General features: G+C 40.7%; 1 protein-coding gene across 1 annotated transcript in view; it reads left to right on the forward strand.

The window, feature by feature from the left end:
* csmd2 (CUB and Sushi multiple domains 2) overlaps positions 1-14,346 on the forward strand; it is a 229,383-nt gene that overhangs the window by 91,735 nt on the left and 123,302 nt on the right. Inside the window, exons 6-7 of the mRNA XM_071499949.1 lie at positions 11,181-11,293; positions 13,311-13,388. Coding sequence (XP_071356050.1) covers positions 11,181-11,293; positions 13,311-13,388 — 191 coding nt within the window. The remainder of the gene's footprint in view (positions 1-11,180; positions 11,294-13,310; positions 13,389-14,346) is intronic.

The following is a 14,346-nucleotide window of genomic DNA, read 5'->3' on the forward strand; positions in this document are numbered from 1 at the left end:
CTCTTTTAATTGGATGGTAGTTTTACGACAAATCGGTCACGGTCGTGGGTGATGTATAAAAGATAGCTCCTCTCTTCTTCTCTACCTGGAGGTGTTTTCCATCCTTTTTCTTCCCACTTTACTTGATTGATGACTTTAATATTTACCTGCAATCTCCCTCTGTCAACATTGGGCGGGACAATAAAAGAATAAAGCAGAAACACCTGATAGACATTAATATATTTTAAAGCTGAGTAAAGTATATAGTTTTAAAGGATTATATGAGCGCACGTTATCTCCCTCGAATGGTTTTGGACTGCAGCACCAATAAAGGCTAATGGAAGAAGAGATCAGGCTCTATCAGCCACCACTCTGTGCTGTGTAATGGAAGGGAACTGGGCCCACGTCCACTTTACACCTTAATATTCCCTACGTCTTAATCAGTTTTCTTAGCTTGACTTAAGCAAATACACCCATCAGGTGCTCTAAGAGGCTGTCATCAAAGCTCACATCTCAGTCACATGCCAGCCCACAGTCACTCTCTCTCTCTCTCTCAGCAGTGCCAGCCATCTGGATTTGGGATTGGGATTTTCTGTCAGTCCTCCTGTCCAATCTAATTTTGACAGTCTGTTATCTCACTGTCTGCCTACATACACGGTTCACAGCCCAAAAATGTAAGACATAACAGGCACACTGTTCACGGCCATTTCATTCTCATCCCTGTCCTTCCTTTCTTCTGACTCTCATGTTTGAGAAAGAGAAAGACAGAGCAGATAATACTGACTATGGCATCCATTTGCATTGCATATTGTCCCAAATATAGGCATGGAGCAGCAGAGTAAGACAGAGGGAGGGATTACAGGGAGTGATGGCAAAAGAGAGAGAACAAACGCTAATCTCTAAAAAACGAACAGTGAAAGCCAGACAAAGGGCCAGCGAACACAACGGTGGAATAAAGGCCGTCTCTGTCTTGTTTTGCAGCCCATACTTTTCAATTCATGCATTTGGAAGAATCTTTGGGTACACAATAGAATGGCTTTGTCAGCGACCCTCAAACTAATTGAAGGAAAACAAATACATGGAGCTCCTCAGGGAGAAAAATGATACTATGGGTGGACAGCAGGAGGGACAGTGCGGAAGAAGGTGAGCTGAAAGTTGGGGTTTGTGGTTTTGGCAGGTGTTGGTGCCTGGATGACTCATTCCCTTCGTCCTCTGAAGCTACTCATCTCTTGCCTGTTCTTCCTTCCTCTCTTCCTCCCACTTTTGCTGTTTTTGTGTCATGGAATACTCAAAACTCCTATCTATCCTCACAACCTCATTGAGATGCTGATCAGAAAAATGTTGAAAAAATGAAATTATACTCTTTATAGAGACATAGGGAAAATGTGGCTTTAGAATTGGGATAGGAAAATCACTTTTACTTTTACAAGGCACAAATATACACCTCAAATATGCTCCTAGAAGCAGATAATGTCCCTTTTTAAGTTGGATTTATATTTCTGGACACAGTGCAGTAACTGTCTGTGGGTAATGATGCACAGAATGAAAACTACCTCAGGTAGTTGTAGAATGAAATGTTTTTCATTTTCATTTTATGCTTATTTCTCACACTGTTTGACCTATGTACAGAGATGTAGAGGGCCCCCCTCAGACTGGATATGACAAAAGCACCAGGGATATTCCCTCTCCTGTATGATAGCTCCAGGGATTTCACCAAACAAACATCATACTTCCTACATGTTATTGTGGACAACATTATTGTTAAGAGTAAGCCATCCAATCAGACTCTGCCTTCACTGCATTTTAGAATGTATATTGATCATCATTAAAATGTGCGTTGGAGTCATCAAAATGAAATATGCACAATTCAGCATATGTGAAAGTGTCTTACATGCTTTTTGTGAGGTCACCTTTTGCCTTCTGCCAATGAAAGCCACATAAATTTCTCTACATGTCCTTACTTTTAAGACTATAAGTGGTCTGAGTAGGTGGTAATGTGAGCACAGTTTCTTGCCAAAAAGGTTTCAAAAACTGCATAATCACAACCTTAGTTGCTCTACTCCACCCACCTTGATGTAAGGGGGAACATTTGGATCCTGGAACAAGTGCAAGCACAAAAAAAAAAAATGGACTCGACAAAAATGACAGTGTAGCCATGTTGGTGCTATCAACAGTTTTGCACCGCTATAAAAATAGAGTTTTAGTCTTATTTATTTCTGTACAGAGAGACTCCTCTGAGTGTGTCTGAGAAGATGCCAGAAAAAGCAGTGCAGTGGGAATGGAGTAAGAAATCATTGATAACTAACTATAGTAAAAGATAAGGAAACCATTGCAGGGCATATAAGAGCTGAAATAGTAGTTGTATATTGGAGTGGGTGATTTAGAGTAAAACTGAAGTGTGTGGGTAGCAGCCATTGAACCCAAAAATGATGTACAAGTATAGACGTGGTGGATTTTTTTTTTTTTTTTTTCCTCCAAGCACTCTGGTGTGGTAAAAATGTCTCCCTATCATTAATCCTCCCCTGGTCTATTTTCTCATTCTGCACTGATTCAAGCAGGCTGATGTATGTTTGCTTATGGTATTAACTACAAACACGTAAAATTAAAGAATAACCTTCAAATGATGAGGTGAAAAAAAAAAAAAAAAGAATTCCTCACAAATAACCCTTCAAAATAAATGTAGATGGATTTTAATGGTCGTTATTACTTTGTATATTTTTCCCACTTGTAGTTAATTAGCTTGCTTTATACTTTATGTCGACCTTTATGTACTGTTCTACCCTTTAATACGTGGGAGCCTTGGGGCTTATTGTTTTTAAAGGGAAAATTCTGACTCAGCACCTTTCAGCGCCTTCATTATAAAAAGTGCACAGGAGCAGATTGTATAGCAACATAGGTTTATATGCCATTTAGTTTTATGATTGCCAGTAAGTTGCTGTTACTAATGGGCTGCTGTTAAATCATGCATGAATTTAATGTCCACATGGACCTAAAAATAATAAAAAATTATGCATTTATTGAGTATTTCCCTGAAACTAACAACACTCATCTGTGGTGTGCATATGTAAAAGTGATACATCTCATTGACGGAGTGTTGTACAATCTAGCAATACAGGTAAAAACTAGTAGGTTGTTATGATCACAAAAAAGGAGAAATGACGCCTCTTGAGTACTGTATCATGCATATACGTCAATTTGGTGGGGACATGCTAGCATCTGACATTAAATAGGTTTCCTGTTGAAACATATTCAGACAGGCTCATGCTGTTCATGGACATCCAATCACACACATACGCAAATAAATACAAACAGAAATTCATGCAAAACCCCACAGATCCTTCTCTCCTAACACAACAATGTAGTTATTTCAGGATGCGCTGGTATCAGGGGAATACAATGTGCCGGCTGTGTTTGGGGGATTTGACAGTGTTGCCAGGTTCAATATCATTAGCATGGTTTCACCTGTCTCCTCGCATACTGCGTCATCTCAGACTCACTTTGAAAAACTAACAGCTCATACACACAAACCACAAGGGGAGACAAAGAGTGAGAGAGAGAGGCAGAGATAGGGAGGGGAGGGAAGAGAGAGTAATTGTCCAGCATAGCATAAATGTCCATCCTAAACTGACAGTTCAGCTGATATTGACTCTTAGCATCATTAAAACAAGGGAAAAAGATCATTCCACACAACTCCTAAGGATTAAACAAACATGATGTAATGAGTTAACGGATGAGTATTAAAGGTGCTTGCACATGGATTTTGTAAACTTTGGACAGGGAAGTTATCTCTCCTGTCTTAGTGCTAATCTAAGCTAAAAGCCTGTGAGCTTCATATTTGGTATTGACCATCCCTAACCCTAACTCCCAGCAAGAAAGCAAATAAGCATATTTCTCAAAATTTGAAACTATTCCTTTAAAAAAGGGATGAAATACAACAAGAAGAGACAGAACACAAAAGGAACCGGAAGTATTAAACTCTCCTATCCTACACATCACATATATATTCTGCACTTTAGTAACCTCTAGTGATAGTATCATAAAGGGCAAATGCCATAGTCAACAAAACATGGCACCACCTGAAACAGTATAGCGCTTTCATGTGTTTTTAATTTAAATTTCTATGACAGTAGCGTTTCAAGGCACGATATGAGGCGTATCAGGTTGTGGCCATATTGATATATTAGTGGAAATGTATCACTCATTTTGGTTTCTTTGGCGGAAGCTTTAAAGCATGTTTTTTTCAGTGCTGTTATTGCAGTCACTGGAATTGGTTTCTGTGTGTTATTGTTACCTAGACTTTGTTCAGAGGCAAACAAAAGATCAATTATAGAGCACGGCTCGCTCGGCAGAGGGAGAAGGGGTAACTAGTGGAGTTCAGTGTGTGAGCATTGATGGGAGTGGGAAGTATGATCTTAGAATTGTTTGTACTAAATGCAGCCACTGTATGTTTCAGCGTTTAGGATGATTTGTTTAAAATAATACTCGTGTTCTCCAAAGGGCTTTTCTTCATCACGCCGTGTCGGTGGCTTTGTCTGTCTTACCTCTGTCTATCTCCTCAAGGCTGGAGTTCCTGTAATCGGCCAGAGGATATTATTGGCGTTTTGTTTATTGTTGTGTTTGATAGATCTGCAGGGAGGGCTCAATTATCACTGCCGCTTTTAAGAGTGACCTTGGAAACTCATTTGTTTTTCTGCCATTAACCACAGATCCAATACCGCCCGCAGACGATTACACCCATCAAGAACTGCTCAGATATTGTTTTGAGAAGTGCGATGTGATTGATGGTGTGTACACAGCGCGTGTGTGTTTGCGTCTTCATCAACCTTCGATGATGGTGAAACTTGTCAGCTGTGTTTGACAGAAATTAAACAGGGGGGAAGAAATGGAGAGAACAGCCACTACTTTGACAAAGTCTGTTTCTGTCTTTTGTTTAAGCTCAATCAGACAAGTAATTTGTGTCTGTGTGGGTCATTTTGTTACATTCAGTAATCTAAGTCACTTGGCTCTGTGTGGTTTCCACAGATCATTCAATAGCAGTTCAGGCCTGTGGCTTTGCTCTTTGTGACTTTGCCTACATCTACCTTGACTTTTTGAGCAAGAGTAATAAATCACACTGAGGCAGGAATCAATTGCAGAACAAGTGGCACTAAATTCTCTACTTCCATGAATTCAGCCACTTGAGTTTATGTTTCTGCCCCCGTTGGTCTGCTTGTCTGTATGCCCTTTTGCCTGCCTCCAAAACATCTCCTGAAGGTCATGATGCAAGATTAACTCTCCAGACAGATTCTCTCAAAATTGACTTTAGTGGATGAATTAATGGGGTCGCCCTCCTCTTCTAGTAGGTCACTTTTTTTTTTGGGAGAGTGGATTGGTATTAAGATGTGCTTGAAATTGTAAGAGTGGACAATCTCACAGATTGTGACTGTGCCAAAAGAAACAACCTGTGAGGTACCGGTCCATCTCTTAATGACAGGAAACTATATTTATTGTCCAGCCTTTGATATATTCTGAGTTTCATATACATAATGTAGATGGTGATGACCCAAACTTTGTTGATGACCCTGACAGACATAGCACATTGTTTGATGTGGATTCCATGTCCTTGGAAGGAAAATTCATACTTGCACTTGCACTTTACATTTCTCTTTGGTGAAAATGAAACAGCATGGCAGGGTAGCCAATATATGGTTAATTTTCATTTGCATAGGCATTAAAATCGGAAGAGTACATCATCAATCAAAGCACCATTACCTTCATGTTTTCCTGTCTTTGAAAAAGACATCTGAGTCAGGACTGAGGAGCTAATGTTTATCTTACAGTTGGTTATGAACGGCTAAATATTTGTACGCATAGAGATATCCCCAAGCACGATGTGGAATTTAACATCAACTGCTTTTAAAATGACTTAAACACAAAAGTGGATTTGTAGGAAGCTTGAAGAAATGTTAAAAAATTTAAAAAAGATTTAAAAAAGAAGAATAAGGGAACGGGAGCCAAGATGAAGGCTGGTGCGTTGTTCTTCCCAAAAGGAAATTTCTTTCAATCAGTGTCCATATTATGTGTTCTGTAAGGGCAGAAAATGAGTTGTGGGAAGAGGAAAAAAGGAATCCCTCAGATGATTTAACAAGGCTTTCTGATGGGGCCAGAGGTCTGTGCATGAATAAAACATGATGGGCTGAGAGAGGAAGAAGAACAGACATTTAGGCTCTGTTGGAGCAGGGAGTTTAAAGGACGAGTAGGCATGTTGGCTCTGATGGGTCTGCAGTTTTACTGGCTTGGGCAGTGGTGGTTCTCATCCGCCTCTGCGGCGCCCTGTTTTTTTGCTCTCAGAGCTTCGGCCCAGTGCAGCGCAGACTCAGGGGACAAAACTGCCCTAAAGGCCTCTCTTAATACTTTGGCCTTAACTTACAGTGTAAGGTTGATGGTTTTTACTGCCCGGGTGGTTGTTGTTTGAAGAAATGAATAGCTTCTATGTCTGTGTTGTTAGGAGCAGGGGGCTCTGGTGGTTCATTTAAACCCCCAGTGTATGTCTGATCTCGGTTACATCTTGAAGGTCACAGCTACAGCTCCACTGCAAGTGCTTTAATACTGCCATTTTGGACTAAAGGGTCTTCCACACTGATTAGTTTTTCCTCAGAAAGATGTTGCGTATGCGTGTGTGTGCGTGTGTGTGTGTGTGTGTGTGTGTGTGTGTGTGTGTGTGTGTGTGTGTGTGGATGGGTGTGTGTATGAAAATGACAGAGACAGAGAGCAAGTTTATTGATACCCTCATATAGTACGTGTTTGTTCCATGGATATTTGCTGGTGATGGTGTATGCGTGTCTGCATGTACATCTGGATTTGCGAGCTTGTGCCATAATTCACATAGCCTCATTAAAATGCAAAAACTTTTGGCTTTAAAGTCACAGTGACCCGCGGTCTGCTGTAGGCACCAGGACCTGCATACTGAGCAGAGCTCTGATTGATCTGCCTAAGTAGCTGCAATTAACAGAGATGTTCTTCCCGCAGAATTGGCCCTCTCCCCACCGCACGCATGCAAACTCCCAAACATAAACACATACATGGTCATCAGAGGAATGAATATGTGATTTAATGCGCTTGATCCTAATGCGGAGTTAGCCACCTTTGACACCCAAACTCCACCCATGACTGATTATGCATAGAGTAATTTGACACCTTGCCCCTTGAACAGAAATTGGATGACATGAAACAACGAATATAAAGCAGGAAAAAAAGGCTGATTCCACTGAGGAGAGGTTGCTGAATATCCTGATGAAGACGACCTTTGTTCAAAATCCTGAAAGGCATTAACAATTAAATGAGTCACCTCACATCAGTATGGAAAGTATCTCTGCGCTCGTGTTACGTAAAATGGATTCTGACTAGTCTTGCATATCCCTAAGACCATTGATCATGACAGGTCTAAGAAGCAGACTTCAGATACCCCCAAATCAGATGTTGCTTATAAAGGTTGTGTAACATTTCAGACTTTTTGTGAGTGCTGATATCTTGCAGTTTGAATAGAGGTAAAAGAGCTGCATTGAAGCCCAGCTGTGTGTGTCAGTCAGTGTGTGGTTCACAGCTCAGCCCCCTCAGTCAAGCACACCACTGCCTGCCTCTATCACCTTGCCTTTGCCCAAAAATACATTTCTTGGACAATCATCAAAAGTTTGACTCAGTCTGAGGAGCTTTGGGGCCTGGAAATGGAAACTGATTTAGCACTGCACTCTCAAGACAATTCCGCATAAAATCTAATATGGTCGGTCAGAGAGAGCAGGAGAGCAAGAGCGAGGGGGTGAGGTGAAAAGGAACTATAGAGGTAGCTGCGACACCCTTCAGGAGACCTCCATCAGCCTGCGCAGGAGTTTTTCTGTTGCTCCCCATGGCCACGTTCAGCCTAAAACTTTAATGTTCAGAGCAGAAAAATAGGGGTGGACCGTGAAATGGGGAAAGGCAGAGGTGACATTGGGTCAAAATTATATTTATGGTGGTCTTTTCATCTCTCATCCCATATTTATTAATCTCCTAATCCGTAATGGCATATCCATCAGTTCCTGATCCTCTGCCACTGCCACAGTCTATCAGAATCTTAAGTCAGTCTTCAGCTTTATTGTAGCATGTTAATGAAAGTTGATTCCAGCTCAAATTGCCCTTTAATTCAAAGGGACGTTTTCATTTGTCCCCATGGTGAATGGGGGAGTAACTTAACACAAGTGAAAAGAGCAGTTGGCTCTGACGTTCGGGGGGCCTTTGTGTGTGCTTCTGGGTTGGAGGGGGGGGTCGTATCCTGTAATCCGTTGGCGGGAGATTTGCTACCATGGATATTGAGCTGTGACAGGTCCCATCTATGTACTTAAAGCCAGAGGTGATTCTGGCGTTCTCCGTCCGACTAGTATCACTCCAAACGGACATGTGCCAGACCCTATATGAGCCCCCTCCTTCTGTTAAGTGATAAAACGTCCCCCTGAGGCATGCTGACTCACTTTATCAGTCTTGCACTTGCCGTTGTAGATCAAGGCCAGTGTCACACAGCATGGCTTCACATTTCTGCCTTATTTTCATTATACCATGTAGCCTCCAGGCCACACTGAAAGGAAGGAAAAAAATAATAATCTGATCAGATAAATACCATTAATTATAGCCATGTTTAAAAATAAAAAGGAAGAGGGAAACCCAATTCCAATGGGTTTGTATTGTTTTGTATTGTTTCCTTTTTTTTTTTTTTACCATCAATTATACTTTGGAGAAAGGGCCAAGCTATAAGTCAGGGTTAGTTGAAGGTGAAGGAAATAACAACCAAAGAGTAAGAGTTCAACATGAATGATGTTCTTCACCATTATTTATGTATAATAATTCTGATGATACCTAAAACCTTTAATTTTATTGCTTTAAAAACCTGGCGCAGAGTTGGTCTCTGCAATATTAAAATAATTTTGTGTTTGAATGTTTGGTGCATTATCAGAAGCAGCAGAAGTGGTTTGTATAGAGCAAATAGAAGATGAACTCAGAGGTAAGCATTAGCAGCAATATAGCCAGTGGGTAGTGCAGTTGCTTTAGCGGGGGTGTTGTGGAGTGTACGTACATAAATGCATGTTGCACCCTCACTCTGGTCAACACTCAATTTTCACACACACATCTTTCCCCAGACACACAGTTCTTTCTTTTATTAAAGCCTCTGAGGTTGCATCAAAAGGAGCTCGTTCATCTGGTTAGGAAATGGGGTCAACCCCGACCATGCTCCCGACCGTGCTCCCGACCCTGACCTTAACCTTTTGAGATTTGAACTGTTTGATTAGTGAAGCCTGCTTCAATGGCAGTCTCTCAACTAAGGGTTGATTGAGGTCATTGACATCACTGACTTACAAGTGAGGGGATGGAAGCCACACAAGCTGCACGCTGAAAGCAGCCATGGGAGAGAGGAGAAATAATTAAAGGTTTCATCAGTGACATAATCACTTTTCCACATTCTGCTCCATTTCCCTGCTGTCTGCTTGCAGTGTGGCTGACATTTTTGACACACCATATTTCTTACTCATTTTCTCATTGTCTCTTTTTCTCGCTTTTGCTTTGTCCTACCCTGATGCCCAAAACTCTTTTCAAAAAATCTTTTTCCCACTCTTTCTGGCTCTCCCTGCGCCGCTCCAGGTGAATCTGTGTTCAGCTGAACTCATATGAACTACTGAACTGTGCAGCTGACTTTATAAATGAAGGAATCTCTGTTTTCATCAAAATAAATGTGAATTCTGTCTACATCCAGAAACCTACATGTTTTTAATTAATCCCAAGAGAGCTCTGCAGTGCATGTCAGTCATGTATCTCTTCATGGTAGATCCCAGTCTTTATGTATGTTTAGAGCGGTTTTATTATTTTGTCCTTGTGGCATTAGTTCACTAAAATGTTTTTCCATTGAAAGAGGAGCAGAGTAGCTTGCAAAATGTATCTTATACCCCTTTTCCAGTCTTTCTATCTGTGGTATTTAATTATGTAATCAAAAATTTCACTTTCCTATCTCTGCTTTTTTCCTGAAGGTATCAATGAGGGTTGGGTGGAGTTGTCCCTAAGCTTGTATCTACTCTACCATGTGAAGCAGATATGTGGGTAGGGGAGATGAGGTGGACACAGTTGGGGAAATGTAATTTACTGTTGGGAAATTGGCATGAATGCAGTAACTTGTATCAATGTGTGCATGAGGGTATAGGTGCACATACTGTCCGAGTGTGTGTGTGTGTGTGTGTGTGTGTGTGTGTGTGTGTGTGTGTGTACACGCTTGTGTTAGTGTGTTTCTAGATAACACATGATGTGTTCCGAAATGACTTTGACTTTAACAACTGAAGAAATGCCTGGTAAGCAACTGCCCTCATTAGCATACAGATCAGGAGGCACTGTAAGTGTTTGTGAAGTATAATTCACTATCGCCTTTTGCAAAGCAATAAATGGAGTGTCCTTTCTCTGCAAATGCCAAAGCTGGTCTTTCCTGGCCCCATTATTTTTATTGGGCTACAGTTTGGTTAAGAGTCGTTAACATTACAGTTCCCCTTGAATGTTAGGCCCTCCCTTTAATAGATCTCAAAGGTGCAGCATTTTAACATCTCCAAGTCGTGGCCACATTAATTTTGAAAGATTAGTATAATTATCATAAACAAACAGGACAATCACCGGGAAGACTGGCAGGTTCTGCCAGCCTCTACAATATATTGTCTGCCATTGGGCTTGACTTTATTGGAAATCATGATGGATTGCATAATTGGGTGATGGCACAAAACAGAAGCACAGGCAGAGCTACTTTCTTGGAGTAGCAGATGATAGAGCGGATAACAGATGATGGAGAATTAGTTTCTATATATTTATTCTCAGATAAGAATTAATGTGTGCAACAATTAGAGAATTTTTTTTAATACTTGTATCTTGTGATTTACAACATTCTATCCCTTGATAAACTAAACTAAACTAAATAAATTTCTAAGATGACTTTGAAATGACCTGAAACAGACTGACTCATTAGCTGAGTCCATGTGCAAAGGAAGTGCAGCAGTGCAGATAAAGCTACTACAGATAATAATGGATACGTAGCTTTAACCTGAAATCGTGTACGAGTGTACAGCAATTCACAATCTGCTACCTTTGCATTTGCATGTTAAAATGCTCATTTGCTAATATGCTAATATTGTAATGCACTCTTCTCTCTGTCTCTGTGTCTACAGGTTCACTGGCCCCAACCTCCCCTCACCCATCATTAGCAGCAAGAACTGGCTCCGACTGCACTTTACCTCTGATGGCAACCACAAGTTGAGAGGTTTCAGCGCCCAGTACCAAGGTAAGATAAAAGGAGGTTTTGATAGTTTAAAAGGACGATCATTAATAATTTACCACCTTCAGATCAAATTCTCAACTCCCATATGTGGCACATTTAACTTTGTTCAAACAGATTAGCAAATTTCCAAAATCAAAAATCTCTTATTTCCACTTGTATGCAAGAAATAATAAAATCTAGTCACCAGCAGCCACTGAAATGAAACACTTCTCAATAAAACTCCATGAGCTTTCCTCTTGTGCTGCCCTCAGGCCAAAATCTGAACTTTGTACAAAATGTATGTCATGATGTAAGAAGAAGAAGGCCATGAAAATCTGAAGTGTGAGAGCTGTTCCTGTCTGGATACCAAACTGAACAGAGAAGCCGTCTGTGTACTCAAATCCTATAAAAGAAAACATCTGCTAGTTAGACTGACATCATTCATCTTGTTTCCAGTGCAAATGAACTGACATTTCCGTAAATGATCATGCTCTATCTTGATTTAAGATTTTGCTCGTTTTGAAACTGAACTGGCAGCAAGAGAAATTGTGTTACTATTTTGGCAGAATAGTTGCGATTGCTTTCAGAAAAACAAGATTTGCAGAGTCTTTATTAGAGTGTGACATAATCCCACAAGCACACACACATACAAATATTCATATACACAAACGCCCACAAACACACAGACATGCACAAAAGCCTCTCTCTCCCACACATCCATTTCCCGTCTCATTACTCTTAGAGGGTTCAGGGGTCAACTTTTAGAAGGGATGAGCAGGGAAAAAGGATTAGTTCATCCACAAAATAAAGGTGATCTCTAAGGATCTCACCTCTAGCCAGCTGCTGGAAATCTCAGAGGCGATGGTGAGAGGAAAAAGAAGAGAGAAAAATAAAGAGAGAGAGAGAGAGAGGGAGAGAGAGGGATGAGGAACATGGAAAAGAAAAGGCGGCGAACCTATGGGATTACAGGTTCACTGTTAGATAAATATGTTTAGAAGATCAGAGAGAAATGGGAGACTAATACTTTAATTAGATTAAACACTGACTCCATCTCTAACACCACCCCCGACGACTCCCCCACCCCCACCAGCCATTCTCATCATGACAGTTCCCATGAATCCACAGCGGCAGCATGTTGCAGTGATGAAATGAATGCTGATTGAATATCTTCATTGGCTTTGTATCTTTTCTTCTTCAGTGTCCTTCATTGTACATGGCACAGAGAATAGCAGCGCCCAGTCAAACCCCGCACCTAACAGCTTAGTTTCTTTACTAGAAACACAATTATACCTTTTTTCCCCCCTTTTGTAATCAGGGTAACAAATCTGAAAAGATTTCATTCATTGTGATCTTTCTTCCAGACACATAATAAACAGACTTTTTCTGACACATGACTCATATTAGCTTTGAATTAAAATGCAGATGAAACTAAGCAAAGGATCAAAACACATTTGTGCAAAACAACTAAAGTTCCATTGTCAGGAACCATCAAAGTAATTAAATAGGGTGAGAGTGAAGGGGTGCACAGACAACGCTGATGGTGTTTTTGAAATTGGTGAATAAATATGCATTTAGATGAGCCTTTTACTTTGCAGGCAGTGATGACTTTGTTTTTTTTGTTTTTTTTGCTATTGTCAGGAATCTCAGTAATTTAAACCCCATATTTTTACTGTATTTAAATGAGCGGTTTTGCCCCTCACGTACCCTGCCTTCTAATCTTAATAATCAAGTAATAATGTTGTTTCCTGCACTCTTCATTTCACAAGATTGCAGGGAAATTGTACATTTCCTTCAATGTAAACTTAATGTATGGATTAATATTAAAGAAATGTATGTTTTGAATCCTTTCAAGGTAATATGTTAGGTTTTACTGTCATAAAAACTGCAAACATGAGGGGAATGGGGAATGATGTATGGTACAACATATAACATATATTGTATCTGCTGCAGACGTTTACCACTGCTGGACGAGTGGGTGTGGTTATGGCACTTTCTGCTGTCTTATATACTGTATGTCTCTCTGCTCTGTTTTCCTCTACAGTAAAGAAGATGACTGAGCTTAAGTCCCGAGGTGTAAAGATGTTGCCTAGCAAAGACAACCACCACAAGATATCAGTGTGTAAGTCACAAACCTAAACTGCCATCTGTCTTTTTCAAATAAACTGGATTGAAATGGACAGATTCACTTATTTAATGCAGAAGCTGCTGAGTTATCAGGGAGGAAGACGAGAGTGGTTTGAAGAAAACTTCAGAATGCAAGTGTGGACTTGTGGCAAAAGAGAAAGCTTGTCTAATTTGGCAAAGTTACTGAAGATGCACTTGTACCACTGAAAGTGTTTAAATCTGAACAGGACTTTCTATCCCTCTGCACCTGGCAATGGCATCAGGTGTCAGCACTGCAGACTGGCTTCAGTGGCTATCATGTTATGAGTCTGCTGTGTTTGTAAGGCATTGAACATTTTTACTCAAGGATAAGTGCTAAGTTCAGCTGCAGCAGGAGATGAACGTTTGACTTCACTGGAAAAAAAATGCATTAATACAAGTGACTCAAGGCTCTGCACAAGAAAAAACAACCCTGAGCCGGTGAATATGCCTGTTGACTCCACAACGTGTGCGCCCAGCTTTGGGAGAAGATGCCAGACAGTCCTGTTCATCCTTTCACCTTTCTCAACTCTTGCTCAAAGTCATTTAAAAGTTGTTGTTTTTTTTCCAGTACTCCTTGGCCAGAGAAAAGGGTAACTGCTGACTGTTGAAAGAGGTACAAACACAAAGGACGCACAGTCTGTGCTCGAGATGCTGTTCTAATGGCAAATGGACAGGAGTAATTGCATTGGTTGCTCTTTTCGCCATGGCAGCCTTCCTTGCCCTTGTTCTCTCTCAGCCTCTGTCTGAGTTCATTGGTCATTATCCCATTTGTTGTCATTTGAACATCTGGGATATTAACAGCTTGACAGCTATGAGTCACCTGACTGGAGTGGCACAGAGAGATGGATGTTAAAGGGTTTAAGAACAACCTGTTGAACAAAAAAGAGGTGCATTAATGCTAATCTTGCCTCAAGGCCATTTTCAGTACATTT

This window comes from Trachinotus anak, unplaced genomic scaffold, assembly GCF_046630095.1.
Source record: "Trachinotus anak isolate AG129_WGS33_773 ecotype Australia unplaced genomic scaffold, CSIRO_AGI_Tana_v1 ptg000016l, whole genome shotgun sequence".
Lineage (NCBI taxonomy): Eukaryota > Metazoa > Chordata > Actinopteri > Carangiformes > Carangidae > Trachinotus > Trachinotus anak.